Below are 27,258 nucleotides of genomic sequence, written 5' to 3'. Positions count from 1 at the left end.
AACGTAGGACCGGGCAGTCCGCCGTCACCATTCACTCGATGACTAAATGAAGCCTCTACGTCTGACGGCAGGACCACTACACTGTCGTTCCGTCAGGCATGACGGTAAGCAAACAAGATCTACAAGTACAGTTCGATTGACATGGCCGGTCATTGCCGAATTTAACCCATTATGATATACTTCCTTTGGAGTCTAAGCTTCGAGTACGCTTATAGGGAGGTTCGCTGTGTCACTGCGTTTCTCTTGTGTTCTATTTTTATTCAACGAACTTATCTTGCTAAAATTTTTCATCTTGTTATAGTTTCTATTTTATTTCAGGTTTTTTTTCCGTCAATCTCTCCATCGTTATTATGAGTGCAGTTGATCTTATCGACTAGTACTACCGTGCCCTTAGTTAACCCTCAATAACGGTATTGTGGTAATCACAGGCCGAAAAGAATTAATTAAATAAGGAAGATCATATCTTGGTTTTTGTTTTTTTACCGCACACTTGTAATTACCACACAGATGTGGCAAACAGATGTAGTTTACGTAGTTTACCACACAGATGTAGTTAGATAAATGAGGGCAGGACTTGTTCGTCAAGAAGTTCCATAAGTGACCAGATAAGTCAATTTTATTTCCTGACGGGTCACCGCTTCTCCTCTCTGAGCAGTAGGAGGGCATCGGAAATCCTTGTACGCTAGTCTGGCCGGCTCTTGAATGTTCCTGTGTTTTTATCATTCGGATCATAAATGATAAGGCAAACCCATAGCAATCTATGCGTTAATTGTCATGGAATTTTTCTAAAAAAGCTTATTTCTGACTCCCACTGAGTAGTCCACATTACTGCGCTTATTTTTCTTTATCTCCTCCTAGTAGTCCTTTCTTCATTCGTTTAGTTCAAACACAAACACGAAACTTCCATCACCCTATTCTGATTGCCCGATTTCACTTTTTTATTTCACTTCCTCGGCTTTATTGATTGATTTTGTAAAGTTTGTTTTGATAAGTCTTTTTGTTTTTTTCTTGAGCCGCCTCAATCCTGTGTAGCCCCCCTTAGAGGGTGTGCGCCACAACATTTCGAGATTATCATCATTATCAGGTCAAATCAAAGTCAACATGGCGTAGCGTGGCGTCGCAAGACGACTAGACCTGCAATATAAATTGTCACGTAACACTAAATTGTCGCCCCCGTTCCGTTCGCACCGGCTGACGTGACGATCCCGTCAAAGTCGTCGCACTATGCCAGCAAGCAAGGAGGCTAGCAAAGCAAGCATCTCAGGGCTCTAATATAGAAGACCTACAGCATCCGTCCACGTGTGGCATAGGAAACATCCGGTGGTGTTTGAAGTATTCACAGGTCCCGGTGACGATGTATGGTAGTGTCCCCGACTACGGAAGGCACACCATCGGGCCGTGTACCTAGCCTACAAGAGTGTGTTGACCGGCAAGAGGTTGGTGGCCATGAAGCTAAGAAGATGCATCGCGGTGGCACTGCTTATGCTGTTATGGCCTACGCTGGTCTGGGGACTGCAAAAGCCGCATATTGTCGTCATCATGGTCGAAAGTTTGGTGAGTTTGCATGCAGGATTTTATTATCTCAATTAGACCACTGAGCGAGTATAACCCTCGTAGTCATAAATTAGGGTTTGTGCTAAGTAAACCTCAAGCGAGATTGACGAGAAGTGCTTGTGCCTGTTGGCGTTCTTTCCTCTACGCTTTCGAGAGAGAGAGAGAGAGAGAGAGAGACAGGCACTCTTTAATGGCTGCTGGAGATGTTTGCCTGGTTGTACACCTGGCACGCTACTGCGAATTACTTTCGTGATGCGTGGAATTATCCACTCGTACGTGATACACACGTACACAACATGCGCGAGTAACAAGCACAATCACACACGGTAACAAGCTGAGTGTCCCGGAGGTAAAGTAAGAGCGCCTGCGTTGCATGCAAAGAAGTAGCAGAGCTGTGCCAAGCTTGAGGAATATGTTCCAGCTCTAATTAAGCCGCCACATATATTTAAAGCAGATTTTAGGACAATTATATGTGGTGTAAGCAAAGCATGTGCAGCCGCAGAAAACTTGGTGTAAGTCGTATCACGCACATTGTACAGTTGCGACCGCATCAATTGCCGCACCGCTTGCTGCACGAGCTATCATGAATGCCACAGTTGCGCGGTGAAGCCTTTGCCAGCGCAACTGAAACCAAACACAAGAAACCGGACACTACTGGCGATGTCACAACGCTTCATGTTTGTTTTATTTGCGCTAGAATTGCTTCACCAAGCATCAACTCACTTGCGCACGAACGAGAGACTTTCAAATTGCAGTGGTTCATGGGAGCACAATGGCGAAGCCAGAGTCCAAAGTCTGACATTATCTGCGTATGGAGAATTCAGGTACCAAAACTCTGATGTGTGGCTGGGGGGGGGGGGGGATTATTCAAATGACCCCGAGCTCACTGAGCCCTGCCGATTAGCGTCGCCCTCGAGTCGTTCGAGCCGACTTTGTGGCATTGAATCAACTTGACCTGTTCCTGTCAGAGAAAATTTACACGCCAGAGGAATTTTAAATCGGGCTTCATTGGTAAATTATACTTTGGTGTATCATAGCAAATGTCGTTAGGTGGAGGGATTGGGGCGGCAAGGAACGCTTAGAAACTAAAGGCAGATGGCGATGCCACATGGAAGTTCCGACACTAGTTTCCCGTGTCATCACGGATTTCGACAGCGTCAGCTGGGAAATATTAGACTCTCCATAAACATAGGATTACATACTATATAAAAATTGAAAGAATTTACCTAGCGAGCTTTGAAACCTTGGACAATACAATAACATACGGGCTATGATCATAGTGCGAAAATAAAAACGGAAAACTTCCTCTCACTCTTTCTCATCTACTGCGTTGCCTTTTTCTTTCACTAATTAAATAAAAATGGCGTATTGAAATAATGTTACACCAGCCGCAGAAATCTATACGTTCGCGCTGAGTGGAAATTGTACCGCTGGTACAATCTAGGAGACACACGCAGTTCTCGGTCATAAATTGAATAGCAGTATGTGCTCAGTGCTATTTAGCCTAGTGCTTTATCGACCCTCAGGTAAAGGGATTGCAGTCTGCATAATTTAATCATGCATCACTGGAATTTCATGCTCTGTGACAAAGGAGAAGCAATGCGAATGTATCAGATGTGACGAAAGATAGCGAGGCTGATGTACAGCACCTGCAGGCGAGATAAGCACTACCAGAAAGTCTTACAAGGTCCGTCAAAAAGTGGCACACATCGCGATTAACCTGTCATTATGGTACGCCATTTCTTTATCACGATACGCCACACTCTATCCGTAGCATTGATATAGGAAGCTCATTTTAAAGTTTTTGTGCTGGAAGGCAAATAAGAGGGACCTAAAGGCTTGATCAGACTTCCTGTTACTTAGGCTTCCACCATGGGTGCGAGACTTCAACCATGCCTTACTTTGAGAATGTTGCATTACTCGTAAAATACGCCGGCATTTGCAGGCTTAAAGTTGGAATTGCGAATTTCTGCTTGCCCTAGCTTTCTTCTTTGTTTGTTCCTTCTAAAACGGCGACTATGTTATGCGCGCACCCTAAAATGTTTGCTTATGTGACAGATTAGGCAACCAATAGGCGTCGCAAACCTGGGTGCACAACTACCCTTTACGTTCTACTCCACAAAACCTGTTGCCCAGGGTTGGGCTGACGTCGGCTTCCACGGTTCGCGCCAGATGCGCACGCCCAACATCGACGCTCTGGCGGCGGACGGCGTCATCCTCAACAAGTACTACACCCTGCCTTCCGGCGTGGCCTCGAGGGTTGGCCTCCTCACCGGGGTGTATCCCTACCGAGCAGGTACTAAGCGGGCATCACCGTGCTGTCTGGCGCCGAAGTCCTTATGCCGCCAGGACAGGAAAATGTGGCATCAAAATTACAGAAATAGCCGATTTTCGCGAAACCACCTTTTCATCAAACTTTGCTCCGCCTGCCAAACGCGTGCCCCATCGTTTTCACAAGTGCCATTTTGCTTTATTCGTGCTATGTGCTTCAGTTTGCCGAACTATCTGCTCTTCCTTGACTGTCTACTGGTCTCCTGGTTGGCTGAATTGCAATACTCAGTGCATCAGAAACACAGAAACACAACTTATTCTTGCTCACCTACGAAGCTTTCCTTGTGAAAAAAACTAGCATGCGTTCTTATTGGCATCGAACTTTATCTTTCATCGTGAAACGCCTATAATTGAGCGATGCAATAGGAATCCCTTACATTATTAGCACCCCAAGCTGCGCAGAGGTAATGCCTGGGCTACGGGCAATAACCTCTGAGGGATCGCAGTTTAGCAGGCGTGAAAAGCTTAGGTATCTCAAAAGTTCTGTTGCGCCGGCACTTGGTTCGAAGGGCGACGAGCAGAAGACCGCTTAACGAATCGTTGGCTCCCGCCTTCATACATACTTCCACATTAGACAACCTATGCTTCACTTAACTCGTAACACGGGAATGCTCAACCTGGAGCCAATGTTTCCACGACGCATCTTCATCCTGTCTTTGTCTCCCAAACGTTGTCGAAACGTTCGCTCCGAGTGGAGCTTTCCTGGTTTGGACACTCTCTATCCCTTAGGCTATAGTGGACTTTGAACAACGTGAAAGAGACCTTATTTAAAGAGATGTACTGTCTACAGAGGCTAAAGCTACGAAACATGTGTTTCTCACCCGTAGGTATAACAAGAGTGATACACCCTTCGCAACCGACTGCGCTCCCTACGCTATTCACGACGCTACCGACGTTTCTAAAGAACTTGGGCTACGCTACGCACTTCGTTGGAGTTGTGAGTCTGTATTCTTGGGCCACGCTTACAGATATACAGGCTGTCCCAACTTAAATGCTCCAACATTTAAAAATATACAATAGTCACGTAGCTGGACAGAACCCAAGGTAATGTTGTGTGCCGGCGCTTGGAGATACACAGATTATTATTATTTTTTCATTCAGCCTAATCACATGATTAGTCTTAACAAGTCATCAACTTCTTAAATATTATAGTTAGATGAAAAGTGTCAATGGGAATATTGTGGAACGACATGAAAAACTCCCGATACAGCTTTATCTTGCTCCACGCGAGCTATGTAAAAGTGTTCTTCCGAGCGTGAAAGAAGCCCGCAAATGGACGTAAAATTGCCGTGTGACTGGCCACTCGAGGCACTTTGCGGTATTCGCGGGCTTCTTTCACGCTCGGAAAAGCAGTTTTATATAGCACCTGTGGAGCAACAAAAAGCTGTATCTGGACTTTTTCATGTCGTTCTACAATATTCCCATTGACACATTTCAAATAATTATGATATTTAAGAAGTTGATGAGTTATTAAGACTAATTACGACATTAGGTGGAATGCAAAAACATAATAATTTCAGTATCTCCGAGCGACGGCAAAAAAACATTACTTTGGTTCTGTCCAGCTACATGGCATACGCATATTTTTAAGTCTTGGTGCATGATAGTTCGAACACCCTGTATATCGCGCAACCTGCTCTCGCGCAGTTTCCATACGTTTTCAACTCCGTGCAATCTGGCGTTCGCGTTTAGGACGTTCAGATGCACCAATGGGTTTCAGCGAAGAAGCGAATTCTTTTCAAGACTGTGTAAACAGATACAAAGAGGTTATTCTCTCGGTGACGGAACATTTGCTTTGGCAAGCGTCAGAGACTGAGAGGTAATTGCAGGCTAACTGTTTAAATAACTTAAATTCCGTCATTGTCTGCAATATCCATTGTCAGTTGCTGCCACGTGTTAAAATTCGCGGAACGGGAGCCAGTCACGGGAAAACCTGTAAAATTTTCAAGATTTCGCATGGTCGCGGCCCGAAATGCTATGTCTTGGCAAGACGGTCCCAAAGCAGAGATCATAATCATGAGTATGTCGTGCTATGAGTTTTGTATTCTTTTAATTTTTTCCTAGATGTCTTTTAATAATTTCTTTTTAAAGTACAGTTTGAAATTCCCACTCGTCGGGGCCAATCAGCGGTGGCAGTGTGAAAAGGCAAACTAAGATTTTCTAAAAACGGCATCAGATCTCAGTGTTGTGTTTTGTTAGAAAAGCAGCTTTCATAATAAGCTCTTCCATACATTTTAGAAGTAGACCGAAATCGAGGTTCCTATACCTTCCTTGTAATAAAATAGGCGCGTGACATTGAACTTATTCCAAGATTCTCTGTGCCGATTTAGCTGGACAATTTACGGGCTATTCATGTCTCAAAAAAAAAAAAAAAGATGCACTATGAACCAAAAAGGAAGAATCTGTCGTTAGCTTTACTAAAAGTTCACGAGATTCAGCGAATATCTGGCTAAGTTACCGACACTGAGTCAGTGCTCAAGCCGTGTCCAGTGAGAATTATCTCCGCTATTGCCACTAGTTTCCATACTCTGGCCCTTAAGTTCTTGTACGGAGTAACGCGTTTCCTGAAGAAGCACTAGATATACTTAAACGGGGAAAAAGGTGGGACACGACTGCTTTTTGGTTATACAGCTGGCTTCTGCGTTCTTGGGACGCTGCTGGATTTAGACACCCTCGAGGCTCTCACCTTACACCTTGCTTACGTCTCCTCACTGAACAGTTGCTGAGATTGCTTTAAAAAAAAGTTGCCTTGTAGAATGCATTACTTCAGCCAAATGAAAATGCAACATCTTCGTCACGTAGAAACAAACTGTAATAGTGGCTAACCCACCTCGTCACCCATCAGCCAGCCCGCATAACTCGCAGAATGACCACTCCATAAGTAGACCGTTCTAGCATAACATCCCGTGTACTGTCTCTTTTTGCTGGGAATTGCCACAAAAACTAGCACTGTGAATGTTGGAGAGCAATTATTTTAGCAGTTTCAGCTCTCTTCAGGTGTCAGGTGTGTGTGTGTGCTTAAAACGAAGCCGAAGTTAGAGCTTCGAGCGTAAATAGTGACGTAGCATTCGCTGTTTCTTTCACTTCCAACTCGCCGGAGCAGTGGAGCCTGGGCTTCTTCAAGGACGAGTTCACACCCGAGAACCGCGGTTTTGACACGGCCTTCGCGAAGTGGAGCGGACCGGGTGACTACTGGACACACGTCTCATCGGATGTGAGTCGTGTGCATGTTTTACACTATGCGAATGCATCTGACTCAGCAACAAAACAAAGAAACAGGCATTGTACCGTAAACTCCGCGTCAGCGAGCATTTCAAGACGATACAAGTTTAATGTGTTGAGCTGAACTCTACCACGCCTTACTGCCGCTTAGCTCACGTGTCTCTCGCATAAATCTCATTGAGGAGATACGGATGCACTGCAGGAGCAAAGTTTAGAGTGCGACAAATTGGACCTTAATAGGCGGTCTGACAATTGTAAGCTACGAAATCGCCGTACTTGAACACTTGAAAGCATCTTATCATCTTCGAATTTTCTGCGATTCCTTGGGGTACATCGTGCTGGTTGACGCCACAAGGGATGTTTCAGTGACTCCCAAGAGTGACATTTTTTTTTTAAAGAGCAAATGCACAGACGTTACCCGGATGAATGTTTCCGATTCAACGCCCGGATCACGGGCAGGTAAATATTTGGAAAGTAGTAGTAGCACAAACAAAGAACATCAAAAAGTTACGAGAAATTCAACGCACTTGGATCAAACGTTAAGTTAACCTTTTTTGTATCGTTACAATTAAATGCCATTGAAATAAACACTTGATACGTGCAACCTGTGCAAACCCGTCTTACCATGGAGACTAAGCTGAGTGTATCCGGCAAGATATATTTCCTGGCTATCATTTCGTACCTTGAATATTCTATGTGTTTTCCCTCTCCGCGCCACAGCTATTGAAGAGGTTCCCCCGGTATCTCTTTTTTCCCCGCTCTCCCCCAACTACATTTGCGCTGAGCCGTGCACCCTCAAAAACTCCAGAAGATAGGGCCAACCTTTTCCTTCCCAACACACAATTATTTCTCCCTCTTTCCCTGCTACATGCTCTCCACGCGACAGTGTCGCCCGATACGGAGAAAGAGGCAAAAAGGGCAAAAGAGGAAAAAAAGAGACGTCCACATTATTTGTCATAACAACTGTAATATGCTTAACAGCTACTGTAACATCGTGCAATACGATAGCAGGAACCATGATTATCAAAACTGAACTACCCTCACGATCGGCTCGTTTTACGAACCACGCGGCAAGCTTGCGAGGACGCATACGTAGCAGAATGGTGTTAGGATCGGCCGACCAAGCCACCATCTTGCTTACCCGGTCTCCGGGATCAGCCCAATTTGGATCGCCACATCTCCGGCCGTGGTTCTGCTTACTCCTACACTGCCTCAGAGATCGGTTCAGTGAACGTATCCGTTGACGCACACCAAACCCCGGGAGGTGGAAAACGAAAGCTCTCTTAAAGAATAGGGAGTACTCTAGGCGTTCATGCAATCCAGCGAGTCGCTCACTAATGCTTTGCACGGCTTTTTGCTGGGAACACAGGTCACGTCATCTCAACTGAAAAACCGTCGTCTGATTGGCTCGGAATACTGGAAAATGTGCGTCATTGCGCATATTCCTGTGGGAATTTGAACCCACCGCGGTAGTTTATCGGCCAAAATGTTGCGCTGCTAACCGCTAGGTTGCGGGATCAAATCCGGGCCGCGGCGGCCACATTTTGATGGGGGTAAAATGCAGAAACGCCGGTGTCCCGTGCGTTGGGGGCACGTTGAAGATCCCCTCGTGGTCAAAATTAATTTGGAGTGCCCTACTATGGCGCACCTTATAATCAAATCGGGGTTTTGGCACGCAAGGCGCCAGAATTCAATTGAACTGTGGGAACTTGGCCTCCAATTTGTTGAATCGGTGGCTTGTGGGCAAGGAGCGCATTTCGATCATTTGCATGGAAAAAGCAAATAACTATTGTCTTCAATAAGAGTGAAGTTAATGTAATTTTCCCCAGCTGAAGTACAACTACTTTCACGGCTACGACCTGCGGCTAAATCGGGAGGTGCTGTGGAACAAGACGGGGACATACGCGACCCGCGCCTTCACGGAAAGGGCAACGGAAATCATCGCACACCACGACAAGGCGAAGGTGAGCGTATTGTAAGTAATACCGGTGGCGTGGTCCTCCATTGATGCAGTTATAACTCGCTGTGCAGGTGTTTACAGTTAATCGTGAAACATCCCTTCCGGCATCTGCCATAGCCAGGCGTTGCAGCCCATGTCATTTGACAATGTCGCTGAATCGACAGTTGCCTATCTAGATACACATATACTCATGTGACACTCTGTGTTTTAGTTTTCTCAACCTGTCTTTTCGTCCTGTGCTCTGCGTCTTCTACAGAGTTCGATACCACTACTGGAGGGAACTTTGGCGCTGGTGTCTACAGGAGCTGCATGCAGGACGGGCCAGCCAGATTGGGAAGGGTTGGCAATACAGGAATTTGCCTAAACTTCGTCATTTTGGCTTTAAACGGCTTCGCGATTTAACTAAGTGGTCATATTCAACAAAACACTGCGTTATAGAGATAAGTAAATAAATATTATTAAAACAGTCTCATGGTAGGATTCGAACACAGGGCCGCTCTACCATCTAAGCTAACCAGGCGGCTCAGATGAAGAGTGGGTGCCCCGGAAACGCGGTGGTCCTGGGTTCGAGTCCCGTACCAGGACGAATTTCTCTTCAACTGCGAGGTTTTTCTTTCGAGGAACCCGTATGGGGTTTCCTTTGTAGAAATTGCTACGATTGGGTGAATGTCTCATTTTCCTTTCATTAATTACCTCTCTCCAACTCTGGGCTACCGAGCAGGCCTGCGAAGCGGCGAAGAGGCAAGACCTCGACGTCCCATCGTGGGAGGCCTACGCCCAGCAGACTAAACTGCTGGTTCTCATTAAAGTTTACTCTCCCTCTCTCTCTCTCTCTCTCTCTCTCTCTCCATCTTGCAGGTTTCCGCAGAACTATTGCGTCAAACTTTCTGATGTGGAACGCTTTGCTTATTTCTCTCTCCGGTCAACTGCGCTCTCTCCCAACTATCGAAACACAATGAAAAACTGGTCAGTACTCGCATCTTTTGCAATGGAAGGATAAGTTCCCCGCTGTGCCTGTAGGAAGCAAATTTCGGTGCTCACGCATTCGCTCATATATACAGTGGCTTACCTCGCCAAAGTAAGACTGCCCCGTGGACTGTCCGCACGAGAGACGTATAAATGTGACACCCGACCGATGATCCACATCTTTTCGTGAAAAAAAAGTGCGTACACTTTTTGCATCCCAAAAAGTGATGCACACATTTTTTTGTCAGAAAGTGTGCATCATTGCTTTTGATAGTGTTTCGATAGTTGGGAGAGAGCGCAGTAGACCGGAGAGAGAAACAAGGTAAGCGTTCCACATCAGAAAGTTCCACGCGCATTTATGTGTGAGTGAACCTACGGTCCATACCACTGATAAGGAACTTCAATTTTTAAAATTATCTCACTAATCCACGTATTGTAGCCATTGTCGGGAGGGGGTGTGGCCTGGATTTTTCGCGTTCATCTCTGACTACAAACCTTGTTATTGTTCTAGTTTTCTACGCATGCGTGGCGGAGAATTTATGGAATCCATTCGCAATAAGTTTCAGTAGCAAGCCCTGTGGGTTTCTTTTTCTTGTGCTCGCCTCTGTACTTGTTGGAACCACTTTACTTTCATCATGCGCCAACTGGCCCACAAAACCCCACTACTTTACAAATAAAGCTAACAATGTAAAGGCTTAGCTGCCGCTTCGTTTACCACTGCCGGCGCTGCGCTGTCGTCGTTTCGATGGCGGCGACACCCCAAGGCTTGGACGCGCAACAAGCCACATGTCGCAGGCTTGACGCCGTCTCGACGCTGATGCCGACGCGACGGGAAACGCGCGGGCTAACGAGAGCCCAGACAGCTTCAACACCAGGGTGAACTACAGAGTGACGGTGCTAGCCCACAATAGTCCATGCTTAGGCAGAGTTAAATTGATAGCCACTTTTCGTATAACGTCAGCTATCGGCGAATGGAAAGCTCTAAAGGAATCTGCCCGCTGACGCCAAGGGGCAGCACTGAAAGAATGATGAGAAGTTGAAAGAAGTGTTTGAGAAAAAGGTGACTTCGCACTCCACTTGTGAGCCCCACGTGCCACGTACGAGTGCGAAGCTGGTGTGAGAAACCTTCAATAGCGCATTCTATCCGCAGAGTTTCTCACTTAGCAGAAGGGTGGTTCAGGGCCTCCTTAAGTGAGCTCGAGCGATTACGCAGCAAGGTTGAGTGGGTCATGTATATGTAAACGATGCATCTGAGCCACACTTCAGGTATGCAATATCAGCGATTCTGCTCGCCGCTGTCATTGTGCTCAGTGTGACCTTCTTTGCCGGACACAGGTTCACCCGATGACCAGTTAGTTCAGTCACTTTCGTTGTTCCATAGTGATTGTAATTGAGCTCATAGCGCTCAACTGACACGCAGAAGAAAAACGACAGGACGTAACAGAATGTCTTTCTTGTTCGTGTCAATTCAGCGCTATGACCTCAATTATCTTCAACGAACCAACTAGCTCAGAAATCTGTAAGCCTTAACCTTGTTGACGGTTTCGTTACAGCCTCTGTTCATGCTGATCGCTCATCAAGGTGTCCAGGCAGCCAACAACTACGGTTCAGTTCAGTGTCCACCCGAGCACCTGGACACATTTGCGACCATCGCACACAGAAAAAGGATCCTACTGGCCGGTAAGGCGGCATGTACCTTACGTGAAAAAAATTAAACTGGAGGGTTTTACGTGGCAAAACTTCGATCTGATCATGAGGCACGCCGTAGTGGGGGGCTCCGGAAATTTGGACCACCTAGGGTTCTTTAACCTGCACTTAAATCTAAGTACACGGGTGCTTTCGCATTTCGCCCCCATCGAAATGCGGCCGCCGTGGCCTGTACCTTATATGACTCGATGTCCAAAACAATCGCCTTACGTGGTATAAAGCTACGAAGTAAAGATCCCGCTATCGGCGAGATGATCTTGTTCGAGATTTTTTTTTTTTTCACGTGAGGCCTGCCTTCGCTGCGTCAATCCAAGTAATGCTATAGCTAAAAGGGATAGTCCCGATTGCTTCCCATGCAGAACGGGATGGGTTCGCGTCTCCTAACTCTGGAAAGCACTGACTCTAGTCGTTTCTTGGTACCGGAACAAATTTGCTTTTGTGAGCACCTACTCCTACGTCTCCATTAGGAATGCCGCATAGGTGGACAAGGGCCATCTAAGGTTGCGAGACGCTGCCGTTCTCAGAATTCACAATATATAATGCGGACGTATACTTACCGAACGACGTTCGCAGGAGCCTATAGTCCCCTGTTTCCCAACCGAAAATGCTTTTGGAATCCTTCGCAAGGCTTGATGAGGCGTATCAGTCTTCGTCGTGGTGTTCGTTAAATGCTGCAAACACGGCTGTATCGAGTAGGACGGTTCCTATTTAGTGGGAAACTTAGCATGTCAAGTTTCGTTACGTTAATTGTTCTATGCCAGCGTTCTTATTCAGTGCGAAGTTCTGCCCAGAAGGGGAAGGGGGATCCTTTTGCTCACGAGAAGAGCAGCCGAAAGCCTTCCTGGGCTCACCTGGGGTTGTATTTTATGTGTGCCCACGAAGTGAACTGATCACTTCAGCGCGCGCTGATATTGGATAGAGCTGGAAGGCGGTAGGGCAGGCTTCGTTGCCACCGTTGTCAACGCTGTCCTCACCGTTGTCACCACCGGCGAAAGTGGGAGAGTTACGTTTGAGCACGCAAGGTAGCACGTTGATACGATTATGCGGTATGCTTCATGTCCATCTTTACCAACTGAATATGGATGAGCGGCCCTCCTGCTTTTTCCAAACGCTCGGCGCATGCGCCGTATGCAACAAGCAGGCGCCCTGGCCGAAGTGGACGACTCCGTGGGCAAGGTGTTCGGCGCGCTGCACAACCGGTCCATGCTAAACGACACGGTGCTGATATTCGTCTCCTCCAGCGGCGGCCTTGCGGATCGGGAAGACGAGAGCAGCAACTGGTCCTTCAACTGGCCCCTGCGAGGCACTAAGGGAACGTACTTCGAAGGCGGCATCCGGGTGCCTGCCTTTGTCTGGAGCCCGCTTCTCGGCGACTGGTCACCGCGAGTGTCCAGTCAATTGATGCACGTCACCGACTGGCTTCCTACACTAGTAAACGTCGCCGGTACGCAAGCGAGCGGTGGGAAAGCGCGGCGTGCTTGGTGAACTGGGTGCAGGGTCGAAGGGACGCGATTAAAGTGGATACAATTGCCGTCAGCCAGGTTTAAGCTTACTGCAAGCGAAAAGATGTAATCCTCCCTGGTCTGCACAAGTTGACTTGATGAAGAAGCACTCGGCGAGCAACGACTTGCTTGTTTAGGTGCGTCATCGGCGCATTCCGAAACGGGCCGGGACGAATAAGAAACAATCGAGCGCATTCCGAAAGCGCGAACCATTGTGTCAAAGCAAAGCATGCGGGCCTATATGCCTGCCTGGCTATTCGCTAGTCACGTCATCGCCGATGGCGTGGTTGGTCATCAGGACACGATGTACACGGAGCGTTGGCTAGGCTACGCTCGCACGTGACGCTGCGTTTTTATTGTTATCTAAAACTGTTTTCGATGCCAAGATATTGCTCTATATAATGGTAGCACTTGTGGCAGCAACTACGAAATGTGAAAGCGACCTAATTTTCACCGACTGAATGGACCTTTAAGAAATGCACTGAAGGCTTACTACACACACACGTGTGTGTGTGTGTGTGTGTGTGTGTGTGTGTGTGTGTGTGTGTGTGTGTGTGTGTGTGTGTGTGTGTGTGTGTGTGTGTGTGTGTGTGTGTGTGGTAAGCCTTAAGTGCATTTGTTAACGGTCCTTATAGTCCTCCAAACACACACACACACACGCGCACGTGTGTGTGTGAGGACTACAAGCATGTTATCTGCGAAAGACGATTTTTAAAAATTCCGGAAAACTTGAACATTATCACCCCATATAGTGGTCTTGCTTAGGATGCCCTTTTTGCGCTGACATGCGCAATTGCGCACGCATCGCCTGAAGCGGATGAATGCGCCATATTTTATTCTTATCAGCGCAGCGGTTCCTTGAGAAAAAATTTTTATGCTTCACGTGTATTTGCACAAGAATTTAGGATTTCGCACCCGAGCCGACGCTGCTTCTTAACCATTCTATTCCTGCACCGACAAGAATGACGACTCTGTCTTGCGCAGGCGGGGATGCGAAGATTTTAGGAGACCTGGCCGACTTCGATTCGTTCAACCAATGGCCGACGATCAGCAAGAGCCTCGTCTCGCCAAGGAAGTCCATCATCCACAACTTCGACCTAGCCCGCCAAAATTTCGTGATCCTTCTGGGTCAATACAAGGGCTTAATCGCCAAGCACCGCAGCGTCAGCTGGGATAGGAAGTCGAAGTGGTTCCCACTTGAGGGTCTTGAGCTCAAGCAATTGTTGAAGTTCGAGAAACGCATCTGCTCCGGCGAGGCCTACAAGGTGCAAACATCCAGTACTGTTTTAAAACCAAATGTGCAGAAACATCGACGACTATTGTTATCGTATACGTGAAGAATAGCGGAACGCTTGTAGAACGCCATTCACTTTAAAGGGACACTAAAGGTTACTATGAAACCAAGTTAAAGTGATAAAGCAATGCTGTAGAACGTCTAAGGCGTCAATATAATCGCGAACAGAGCTTTAGTAGCCGAGAAATCGAGGTAAGTGCATGACACGATTTGAGACTCCCCAGCGACATTCCGGTACTAGTCCGATTGCGAAGGCACTCCTCATCGTAATTTATGTCACTAGTACTCAACTACTCGTATTAAAAAGATCATTTCATTAGCTTATAAGAAGGAAGAAAACGCTACTTGTCTACTTCTGTTCGATTCTAAGAAAAAATAACATTTTAACGTTACCCTTGAGTACTATGAGTGGTCGAAAGGTTTCGTTTTCGCTCGACTCTGCGCACTCGACTCTGCGCCGCGCGCGCTTTGGAGTTTCAGTTGTTTCGTTATCGCGTCGTGCTGCGCTGGTTCTGCTGGCTCGCGAAACTTGCATTTGGAACAGGCAGCGAGAATGCCACGTCCATGTGATGTCGCGGGATGGCGAACGGTCCGCAGAACTTGGCCAAAGGCAGTTGTAGCGGCAAATCCAACATTACTTATCACTGTGTGCCAACGAGTCAACCTCTCCGTTCGAAGTGGTTAAGTGCCGTAACTCTGCCACAGCGCACTGGCAGAAAAAAAGAGCCGAAAAATCGCACAGTATGCTCGCTACACTTTCGTCCAGAAGATTTGGAGTGCAACGCCGACTTACTAAAGTCGTGTGGAGTGCATGTCAAAGCAATGCTTTCCCGAAGCGCTGTTCCGTCGGTCTTGCCTGCATTCTCTGAAGCACAAGAACAACTGCAGGTCGAAGACGAGGCGGTGAGTGCGGCATTTGGCTTTCACGAAGGAAAATCTACAAATGTGCGAATATGTACAGCCATGACATACAGTTGCCGTCGTAGTAGTACGCAACGACGCCGGCAGCGCGAGCCCTCAGCTGCAGGTCACGTTCATCAGTGCTTAAATCGCTGAAGTCGAGCCCAGCATCGCGAGCCAATGTGTCGTTGTCAGGGTCATCCATTGCAACGAGCGTCAAAGTTGGCGTCATAAAATAAAGAGCCAGCTTATCGTCGCGCCCTTTCCCTTCCGCTAGCCACCATAGTTCCGCTTTCGCGCTGATGTCGGCTTTGTCTTGGCTTTGTTTCTGGCCACGCGTTCGCGTTTTGCGCAAAAAGCTGTAGCGCCGTCACCGACGGCGCGACGTTACTATGAGACCATGACGTCACCACTCCTTGATCGGAGGGTGGGCGATTTGAACTGCGCTACAGGTACACGGACGCTTCAGAGCGTATTTTCTCTTAAAATAAGTCTCTTCGCATGAAACAAGCGTTTGAGGTTTCTGGGATGGTATTCCAACAGTCCACGTTGACTTAATATTAAACTTTAGTGTCCCTTTAATAAATGACGCGCTTGAAGATGCATATGTGTTGCAGTGAGGATATCTAGGTAACCTTTTTTCACTCACTGCGTAATTTAGTAGATAACAGAGCCATTCACCAGCATAGATGTGGCGCCAATGTAGGATGCTATACATGTAAGCCGCGAAATTGAAAAAGAAAATTGTCATCCACCCAAATCAAGCACCAAGCTACAAAGGAAAACGATGCGGGTATTTCAGAAAGGAAGCAGGATAAATTTTTTTCTGAACTACGAAGCTTTCATTCTTTGAAACAAGTATGCCTTTCCGCCGTAGCTTCGTGATACATTTTGGAAGACGACAATTTTTTTTCCCATTCACGACCATTCTTCGACCTTGCGGGATTCCGCAGAACCGACTCGACATATAAACCTAATTGTCATATATATGTTGTCTTCAGCGACGCGAGCAGAAGCATGAAAGGCGACTGCCATCATCCTATTCTTCCGCAGCAGCCACAGATAAAGAGCTCGACTGTAGAGGAGGAAGGTTGTCTTTCCCGAGCCTTCTACCAGATAATGTAAATGTCCAGACGCTCCGAAGCTTTCGCGCGGCAAATCGTACGTCAGACCCTGAACACCCTAGTGGGCGATCTTGTGCGCGACAGCTACGAAACGGGCCGTCCCGCGAACAGGATGTCCTTGTCTTGTCGCTCGATCGCTCGGTTCTGGCAATCTAGAACTCGTCGCCCGGAAGCGCCATTAGTGACTAGCCAATATCGCCAAAGCCGGAACGGGATGTATCATCGGCGCCGTACGTACAACCGGTTGTCGCGCGGCGCGAGCAAGTGGCCAAATTTTGAACTACTGCAAGACCTTCAGAGATATTTATGCTGCTCTGCGCAGCAAAAATAATCAAATTAACTTACTGTAGCGTGCGTCAAGCCACTTGCGGTGCGTATTCGCAGCCCTCATACCGGAGCCACCGGGGAGACGTCGATCAAGGTCGGTCGTTGTGGGGGTTCGCCTAGTACAGACGGACGAGTGGACGCGACAGCCGTCTCCATCGCGTCGCTTTCCGCCGTCCGCGCAAAATCGCTTCTACACGGGGTTTATACCTTATAGCTGGCGTTGGGTGACCGGCAGGCCTCGCAACTCGGTTGCGCGAGAGCACACGCGAGAGCAGGCGCGAGAGCAACGAGAACAGGCGAGAGCACATGCATCAGTGCCTTTGGATCGGCGGTGAAAATCAGAGCCACCGGCCACCATGACGAAAACTGGCGCGAAAGCGAAAGCAAAGCTATTCGCTTTAGGAAAACAAACAAACAACATATTCATCCGGTGTCCGCGAAGCCGAGCAACTTATGATACATCGAAGACAGCCGAAACAGTATGAAGTCATTTCTCACACTCTTCCAACGTCATATGGGCGTGGTTTACGTCACTATCTGGAATCTGCCCAACCGCGACGCCGGCGTCCGGTTGGCCGTTCACACCGACGTCCTGGCCAAAAGGCCGTTTATTTTGCTTAGTCGGACGCAAGCTGCGTTGGTGGCTCTTTATTCTTTTTTTTTGGGGGGGGGGGGGGGCATTAGAGACCGTCTATACGCTGCCGCACGTCGCCGTCACACGAGCACTGCTTCGGAACTCCCGTTAACACATTCACCGCAAATTTACACTTCCTGCACCGTTGACAATCCTGGGACGATGCGATTCTTGGGTTGGATAACTATTCCTCGCAAGAAATTCGCACATAAACCATCAGAAGGGATTGGTCAGAGTCATGCGATAGCTCTCCTGTGGACCGGTTGAGATATGTCGCTTGAGATGCTTACAGGTCAGATCTATTAGTTAACGCTACGAAGGGCGCGGGTGCGGCGACAAAGCGCATCCTCCAGGATTGACCCTTGTTACAGGTCGCAAACCCTCTCGAGGACATATATCCCGAACTGGTACCAGTATCGGAACACCAAGACATCACTTTTGATTAGGTGTCTATCAAGTCAATCCAGTTTGCACGGCCAGACAGCCATCCGAGTAAAATGGGGAACAGCTAATGAGAGCTTCGCTTTAATTAAAGTTTTAACGCCAAACCTTTATATGCCCCATTACGCGAAAATCCGGCGGCGTAGTAGGCGTGACCGAAATATGGTATCGAAGATCGCCGACGACGCAACGAGTAAAAAAATGCTCGGAGTGACGTCAAATTTCTCGGTAAGGTTCCTGTGAACAAAGTAAATCAACGGCTTTGAAAGAAAATTTGGTAATTTTCTGTCTGGGTGGGAATCGGACCCGGGCCTTGGGGGTGCGAGACGAGCACGCTCCCCCACCGCCCCGGCGGACCCACGGTTCTGGTTGAGTAAGGTGTGGCCTAGAGCGTGCGTCATTGTGCACGTGACGGCGCAGCCAATGGGGAGGTGGCGGCGCCACGTCGTGAGTGTATAACATGAGCGCGTTCATGGGGCTCCGAGATCTACAAGCGGTACAATGCTTTAGTATTCCCACGCGTAAGCAGCCTTAACGGTGTCCAAGTTTTCTTACGTCTTCTGTAGAATGTATACATCGAGTTCTTTTTATGAACTATGTCGACTGTCTATGGACTTAAGTCTTCGCATCTGCGCATATTGTGCGTAAAAGGAACTATTCTAGGATTCTACAGATAACGAATAGCTAGAATTAGATTTGTCCATAATTCGCTGAAGACGAAAACTGGACCTTAGTACATAACAATAGAATACAAATAGCTCATCAATAGTGTTAAAATCCCACTTTCTGTAACCATGACCGTTGATTGTCAGATGACGCTATGGTCAGAGGACTATTACGTGCGAAACTACAATTACGCCGCGTAAAGAAAGCCTACCGAGGTCTTCTTCTAATCTTTGTATACTACCAATGGACTAACTGCCTGATAACTTCTTGCTTAGTATTTTCAATAGTCAGTGCAAAAGTAACGACTTCGGAACTTCACGGACCATACACGGCCTGCTGTAGCCTCATTAAATAGACAACAGATAAATACCGGGCATCGTTATTTGTTTATTTTATGTTATTGAGTACTGCGGATACATGGTCCAAGCACAGAAGTCCCCAGACAGTACGTACAATGGCAACAACTGTGACAGGGAATGGTAACGTAACACTGAAGCACAGAAATTGATTAATACAAGAATTGGGACCTGAATTCAATCATACAACTGCATTCTATTAAAAGTAGGCGGGAAGATACTTGTGTTTCTTCCTGCAAAGTACGATCTTAACGCATTCCACCTGTAATGTAAGAAGCGTCAGCAGAGCTAACATAATTTTTTTTGCTTTGACCATCGCGAGTGATTTGATACGATATGATTCTACGGTGATTGAAATAGTGCTAATAAATCAATTGAAGCTATTTGGGAGATGCGTATAGATATATTTAAGTAAGTTCTTCAGAATATCAATGAATATCTATCTATATCTCAAGAGCATCATCATCATCATCATCATCATCATCAGCCTGATTACGCCCACTGCAGGGCAAAGGCCTCTCCCATACTTCTCCAACAACCCCGGTCATGTACTAATTGTGGCCATGCCATGCCTGCAAACTTCTTAATCTCATCCGCCCGCCTAACTCTCTGCCGCCCCCTGCTACGCTTCCCTTCCCTTGGGATCCAGTCCGTAACCCTTAATGACCATCGGTCATCTTCCCTCCTCATTACATGTCCTGCCCATGCCCATTTATTTTTCTTGATTTCAACCAAGATGTCATTAACTCGCGTTTGTTCCCTCTCCCAATCTGCTCTTTTCTTATCCCTTAACGTTACACCTATCTCAAGAGCGATGCACTTAAAAACAATGATATCTGGCTTTTCGGACGCCGTAAGCGTGACGTAACCTTTTATCCCCCTTGTTGAATATGTAAAGGGTTTCGCGCCCAACGGTCGGTAGTGGGGCTATGTGGCGTTTGACCTTCAACAGTCTGGTCGTTAGAAGGGTTTCGCTATGAGTAAATAAGTAATGCACTACCGCTCGACGCTTATAGTTTATGTCCATTTGTGCAGGTACTTCAACAGCTTCGTGGCAAAGGCTTCAATCTGACAGACCCCACACAAAGGGGCTCTTTACTGAAATGTAAGACCATCGCGAAGCCCCGGGGTTGTCACCTTGGGCGAGGTCCGTGCCTGTTCGACTTGGCCAATGACCCTTGCGAGCAAGATAACGTTGTTGATAAACATCCCGCTGTGAGTCTGCACACTTCTTTTTATTTGAAAAAGGGCTCTACGAGGAAGTCGGTGTGTTATCGTGATCATTTAAGGCGATTATCCAATTTGTACTAAGCAAATGTTTCATTCGTTCGTTATCTCATCGTCACGTGACCTTGTGGCACACAAATGTCATAAGCTTTGCTCCTGAACGGTGTCGGCTATTGGCTACGGAAGTTTTTTTGTACAGCGATTTTATATGCAAATCACTTGTAAGGCTGCCTTTGTGATGTTGCGGTAGCCACAGTAATGACCCGGTAACGATCGTTATTGTAGTAAAGAGTTGAATGAAGGTTTGCCTTGTCAGTCCTTGTGATGAAAGGTGTAAATTGAAGCCATGCACCTTCTTAGCCAAGAACAGTGTGGGGAGAAGTGTCTACGTGTTTGACCGTTCAGGAACCTTTCAATGCTCTACTTGTCCTCAGGAAGGGTTATTGTCAACAAGGAACACAATCAACCCCTAACATTCCGACCTCCCCCAATTCTCCCTCTCGAATTCGTCAATACCCTTTTAATATCACACTATTAATTCACCAGCTTCAACCTACGCCACGACGGCTACTGACTGATTGACTCATTCATTTTTTTGTGGATTGATCAATTGGAATGGCTGAGTGTCCGAGAGAAACACCTGGTTTACGGTGTACGCCGATAGGCCCATAAGAAAAAACCGCGATTTGAAATAAACGGACGGTACCCTACAAGACAACTTCGAACTCATCTTAGGACTGGCTCGAAGGTACAGCCGACGAGGGACGAAAGGTTACATGCGCTTGTGCTTTGCACAGGGTTTTTTTTTTGGGGGGGGGGGGGGGGGGTGGGGGCTGTCCTACACGAGCAAAACACGTTAATTAACTTTGCTACGCCTGCTACGCAGGTTGTGGCGAAAATGAAGCAGACCATCATATACGGCGACAGCTTCGTTCCCTGGGAGAACGAGAAGATGGGGGACTCAGACGCCGACCCGGGACTGTTCGGCGGTGTGTGGGTCCCGTGGCGGAGCCCACCGCACAACCGCTACGGCCAGAACAAGCGCACCCAGGACTGTCACTTCGACTGCTAAAGGGCGAGAGCTCTGCGCCGTGTTCCTCCGTCATTGATATCCACACGGCTTGCCCCATCCACCCGTCAAGATGCGGCCTAAAGAATGCTAAAATATATCCCTGAGTCAGTTACACGCAGGGACTCATTAAAGAAGGCTGCTAGAAGTGGATGAGAGGCGCTTCGTCTTTGAGCTCCAGGAGCTCCCGGAGCATTGCGCGCTGCGGGAGTGCTGGAACTGGAGGTCTCCTGCAAAGCGATGGCTTCTTTTCGTTACCGGCACTGCCATGGCGAAGCATTCAAAGCTAGGTGTGCTTAGGTGAACCGGTACGCCATTCTTTCCTGGTGCATTTCCTGTAGAGGTTGAAGCCTTTCATGGCGGCTAACAATTGGGCACTGACGGCGCTCGCAAATCGGTACACATGGACGTGGTGAAATGTGCACGGCGCGAAATATATATCGACGGCCAGTCGGAGTTGCGAGAAAGCATTGTTTTCTTGGACCTTTCAGAAGATTGAACATTTCGCGTGCGGCTGTGGCATAATACCCATTCACAAGCAAACCATGCGTGTACGCAACAGAGGCTTATTCGGTGGCGAGGGTGCCACATGGTGGGAGAAGGTCATCGCTTCGTTTTTTGGCCTTTGGTGCATGACAAGCTTCCGCAAAGACAAATCACGCGTCATCGCCTCAGCTAGCTGGGTACCGTTATTTGGTAGTGTAACTTCCAGTTGCAGGAGGTCGTTCTAGTTTTTTTTTTTTACATTTCGTACATCACGAGATTATGCCATCCACTAGATGGATCCGAGAACCAAATTAGAGTCATAATGCTTTCGTCAAAGCACTGTGACAATACTTCGTACTTCCTTGAAAATACGCTGAACTCGTTGATCTACGTATCCACGGTAGTACGTACGCTGTAGTCGACTAGGTCCCATGAGGTGTCTCTCGGTGTCCTCTGCTGCAACTGATATCAGGAACGCGAGGCATTTCGAATAGTGTTGCATGCGCTCAAGACACCCAGCTGCTCAGCATTGGTCTGGCTGCGCCTCAACACATGTCACCTCTTCAGCCTGGACACTTGGCGTCGTTCTTAAGGGCCACGGTGTATTCCGGAAACTCACGTCTCCACGTCTCGTTTGGTTCCAGTCCGTGTGACTCGATAACGGAGTATACGCGGCATTTGTAACTTGTCAAGGCCACGAAAAAAAGGAAAAAAGAACGTCTCGTCAGGCGATCGGCGTCAGACACTCTTGATTCCAAGTTTCGAGGCCTCTATGCTAAATATACAGGTTTCAATCAGACTTAAATACTGATTGAGCACAAGAAATAACTCCCACTTGCGTTGCTCTGCTAATTCAATCGAGTATTTGTAGCGACGTACGCAATTCATTTGATGCCGCGGCAGTGCCGCCAACGTGTTTTGGGAATCCACAGCTCTATCATGGTAACGAGAGATAGCTTTTACCGCGGGCTCCTCTACTTTCACGTACATACGTGTTGGCGAAATAAAAACAACTGGCAACGAATGTTGTACGCTTGTGTGTGTTTCCCTCTTCTACAGTGGCTGCGAATTTAAACTCGCAACTCGCAGCGAAAAAAAGAAATAAACGCAGCCGAGTTGTGCCCCTCAAACATACACTTCTTGCGTGTGCGCTCTTATTTACGGCGGCAGTAACTGTAGGGTCCCGGCGAGCGCGAGGGGAGGATTATCTTAATGCATACATTTATCACATCGAAGGTTTTCCTGGGAGTAGGTCGCCCGCACCGTCCCAGCTGCAGAAGCAGATTAATCGCCCGCCCGAACGCGCGCCGCCTGGCTTTTTGCTCCATCTCGAATGCGCGAGGTTTGCGGGGCGATTGCCTCGCGCGATGGCCTTGCAGGAGCCAGCCCGCTGGCAGTGCCTGCACCGTCTTTCCCCTCTTGCGAAACAAGAGCGAATGGATGAGGGGAAAAAGAAAAGTCAAGAGGGGAGAAGAGAAAGTGGGAGGGAAGCCAGGATGCAGGGCTTTCCGCTGTCAAGTGTCGCCATCTGGCGCCGAAAAGTGAAGATGCTTAGGCACGAAGTGTGCGTGCAACCCTAGCCGAAATAAAAGGAGAACGGGCGACGGTGAAAGGAGAGTAAGCAGAGGAGGAAGGAATTTGTGCGTGTGCGTGTGCGTGTGCGTGCGTGCGCATGTGCGTTCGTGTGCGCGCGCGTGCGCGCGTGTGCGGGTGTGTGTGTGCGTGTGCGTGTGCGTGTGCCTGTGTGTGTGTGTGTGTGTGTGTGTGTGTGTGTGTGTGTGTGTGTGTGTGTGTGTGTGTGTGTGTGTGTGTGTGTGTGTGTGTGTGTGCGTGTGTGTGTAACGTAACGCCGTAGCGCGACCCGAATTTATGGCCTTAGTCAAAATTCGTAATAACGTAGAACAAGATCTTCTCCATTTTGTATTCTTGTGTTTCACCGTTCACATTTCTTTCTGTCCCATTTATTCTTCTCTTTTGTTTCTACAATAGCCATTATTTCTCGCCATGAGATATTTCTATGCTATCACTATTCAATGTAACATGATCGTGAATTTCGCAGCTACTACGTAATTACGCATTGATTTCGCGTCCTCTTTCATGTCAATCTTTGTTTCTCCTTTGCACCCTCTCTTCCTTGTTACCGTGTCGTTGACAAGCGAAGGTTCTTAAGTTCTTTTTTAATCGTCAACGAAGGCCTATTGCGGGACTCTCCTAAACCATGTCCATCAGTGGCGTAGCCGGAAATGTCTTGCAAGAGGAAGGGTAGGGACACTTGATCAGGGCGGGGGAGCTTGAGGGGAGGGAAGGGGAAGTTGGATAGGCCCCATATTAACACATAAATGTCTGGGGGGGGGGCGGGGGGGGGGGTAGGCTGCCATGTGCTACCATGTGGTAGCACACATGCCCGGTGTGCTACCACATGGCTACGCCACTAATCAGCACAACTCCGACTCATATTGGCGTGCTTGCCTCTTGATGTCAAAACGAAGGCTCTAGTTTCAGTCGGCCAACGCTTGACTAATAAGGGGCTTGTTTCGAAGAGTACACATGACCCGTCATTCTTATGTAATCAGCCGCTCGTGAACAGCTTCAATCATCTAAGTGCGAAGTATCCAGAAAAGTGTCTGCGCTGATGGGTTCATGAACGGAATGCGCATATCTTCTGGCATCTGCAAATAAATTTTTTTTTGAACGCTTTCTTGAAATTTCTCACCACGCCTGTATGCACAAGCGTTGTCAATAACTACCATTAAAAAGCGGTTAAGGGTACAACGTTTGAAGGTGTAACGTCTGAGAAGTACCTCGACATTAATTACCTAGTTTTGCTCAGAAGTAAACTGAAGAGACAGGCCTGCTTTGCCTGAATGAATTTCATATTGAATTATGTATTGATGTTGTACTCCGTAACTCTGTTTCGGTCAAGGTGAATGTGACAGGTTTCATGTTGCCTGAACACTCCGAAAGATAGATTACTTCTTGTTTCCAGAAGCGAAGGGAGTTCCAGGGAGAAGGGAGAAGGGACAAATATTCAAAACTATACTTCGAGAGCGAGCGCTCAGCCCTGTAACAGCCAAAGATCAGCCACGGCGACACTTTTGAAAAACATTACGTCATGTACAGTGCCTACAGCGCCCCTATACTCTCTCCTGCACCTTGATATATAGTGACATTATACTGATGCATCAGGGCGTTGCAAGATGCAAACTTAGTTGTACGGCTTCCGCTTCACTGATAGAGAAAACTACGTCACCGAAGATGCCAATTTTACATGCAATTAGATGAGACATGTGGTAACCGGCGTCATTTTGGCACGTGGTCTTGGCTGAAACACTTCCACTAACCGTACTTACCTGTAAGCTTCGCGCTTAAAAAAAAGCAGTAGGGGAAGCCTGCTAAGGAAGCCCCGTGGTAAACTGGCGGCCTGAATTTCGGTAAGCCCGTCTGCTCTCGGATGATTAATGTTGTTTTCGTCGCACAACATCTCCGAACACATGTTACCGCGCCAGTAGATAGCCTTCCAGTAGATAGATTGGTGCGCCAGTATGACGTCACTGACGTCATACTGGCGCACCAATGATGGTTCTTAATTAACAAGGATTAAAGCAGGGAATAGCTTAACTAAAACTAAAGGGAGGTGCAGCTTGCTTTCTCTGCTATACTGCAGTGGTCGCAAAGCTGAGTGCGAAATTCTTATAGCACCCCAGTGTTTCACAACGCGGGCTATCTCGCCAAACTTTATCGCTTTCATTTAAAAAAAAAAAAGCACCACCTCTTAGTTCGCGTGCCCAAAGTGATTGACGCTATCGACGGCTTTCCCGGAAGAGATTCGGCCACAGTCACGCGACGTGCATTAATTACACAAGATCACAGCTCAAGACGGACGGATATTTTTTTCGTAAGGAACAACCAGAAAACCCCGAAGCTATGCAAACCGTTTCCCAGTTCAGGGGGGGTGCCACACGTAAGAACTGACGCAATACCACGCACGTCAACGCACACGCACACACTGGGGGCTATTTGTACCGTACAGTGTTCGGCCAAAGCAGCGAATCAGAGGAAGCGAAGAGAAGGGTGGAGGCCAGAGAGGGACATACTTTATCAGTGGCACGGTCGCGCAGTTCTCCTTGAGCCCCGTCCACAGTTGCCCCGGGGCTCAAACGTTCAGAAAGAAAGAAGAAATGAAGGTAGCTGCAGAAACAATCTCCCACATAGACCTCGCCGTGGCGTCAAGCCCAGCGTGCCAGAAGCAGGCGTCCGGCTCGTTGCCGGCGTTCCCAATCGGGGGCAGCGGGTTGGTTGTCGCCAGCCATGGCGCCTTCGTCGTTGCCTCCGCCGACGTTCATTCGAAACAACACACACACACAAAAAAAAGAAGGCCATGCTCGCGCGCATACCTGAAACAAGGCCGGGCGCCTTGGGTTTCTCACCTGCCACGCCCAGGAACTGACCGTTGGCCGAAGGAGAGAAGGCCGGAACGCGATGTCCTCGCTGATGCGGCGCCTCGCAACTCTCGATTACGCTTGCCGGGCGCTGTGAGAATTCAAGCCTTTGGCACGCCCGGCATTGGGCGCAGGCGATGGTGTATACGGCCAAAGCCAGGTTTCACGCGGTCCGAGTCGTTTGCGAAGAGCGATCTCGATGCTTTCAAGAACGCTAACACGAAGGCGGGTGGTATAACACAGATGTATAGCGTGTGTTGAACCTAAACAGAATCCCCCGAAAGCACACAAAAGAACATATACTTCAAACAGATAAACCGATATCACTCGCTCGGAATTTTTTGTCATGTTTCTTCGCGGGATATAATCGACAACTGCGTATGTCCGCATGAATAGGTTATTAAATGCGCTGGCTACGCATCTTCTTTTTTTAACAGTGAACATACTTGGGAACCGTATGCGATTTCGAAATGCCAACATCGTATTAGGGTTTGGTCCTGTAGCGAAATTTTCAGCGATGCTTGACCACACGAGCTTTCGTCACAACCGTTGTCTGCGAACGATATGTACGCTTTAGCGTGTTTTATTGCCAACTTACCGTATTTCGCACGTTCACGCGCTGTCCTAAACCCCCTGCGTGACGATTCTAAACTTTCGCACGATCCTGCAGCACGCCCTGATTGAAACTGTTGCCGCCCTGCCAGGCCAGCAGGGTGAAGAAACAGCTTTTGGTGGTTAAACTCCTCACGTGAGATCCGAATGTTTCGCGTAGTCCTAACGCCATCATTAATTTCATAATCGTCAAGCAGTCGTCCTTTCAGCAACTCGCAGTTGCAACTGCAACCACATCCATGGGTTCTCCACTGCACGAGTGAGAAGGATCCCATCATGCACAGTTGCAGTGGTCTCGTCAGTGAGCGCAAAAGATGTAACCCGTAACATGTTTAAACGTTTATAATTTCTGCGTAGCGATTGGCAAGTTGATATTCACGGGTGCAACCAGTAACTCGCAAGGCAGGCTTTACAAAACGTTTTTTTTTATTGTGTCTCGTG

At 47.8% G+C, this 27,258-nt stretch overlaps 1 protein-coding gene across 1 annotated transcript; it reads left to right on the top strand.

Moving 5' to 3' along the window:
• Nucleotides 1–1,539: 1,539 nt before the first annotated feature.
• On the top strand, nucleotides 1,540–21,283 carry LOC142591323 (arylsulfatase B-like). The gene is made up of 8 exons (XM_075703649.1): nucleotides 1,540–1,554; nucleotides 3,691–3,813; nucleotides 6,989–7,099; nucleotides 8,937–9,071; nucleotides 11,587–11,713; nucleotides 12,882–13,184; nucleotides 14,227–14,507; nucleotides 21,098–21,283. The coding sequence occupies exons 1-8, from the start codon at nucleotides 1,540–1,542 to the stop codon at nucleotides 21,281–21,283; spliced, it is 1,281 nt and encodes a 426-aa protein (XP_075559764.1).
• Nucleotides 21,284–27,258: the final 5,975 nt, after the last annotated feature.

Source organism: Dermacentor variabilis, chromosome 8 (genome assembly GCF_050947875.1).
Source record: "Dermacentor variabilis isolate Ectoservices chromosome 8, ASM5094787v1, whole genome shotgun sequence".
In the NCBI taxonomy this organism is placed as follows: Eukaryota; Metazoa; Arthropoda; class Arachnida; order Ixodida; family Ixodidae; genus Dermacentor; species Dermacentor variabilis.
Note: the sequence above shows the minus strand (reverse complement) of the source record. Positions and strands in the feature narration are given on the sequence as shown.

What these genes read in the sequence shown, in the direction of transcription:
- LOC142591323 (XM_075703649.1), top strand. An exon ending in GGACACACGTCTCATCGGAT is followed by an intron (nt 7,100 to 8,936) that starts GTGAGTCGTGTG and finishes AATTTTCCCCAG; the next exon opens with CTGAAGTACAACTACTTTCA. An exon ending in TACACTAGTAAACGTCGCCG is followed by an intron (nt 13,185 to 14,226) that starts GTACGCAAGCGA and finishes TGTCTTGCGCAG; the next exon opens with GCGGGGATGCGAAGATTTTA.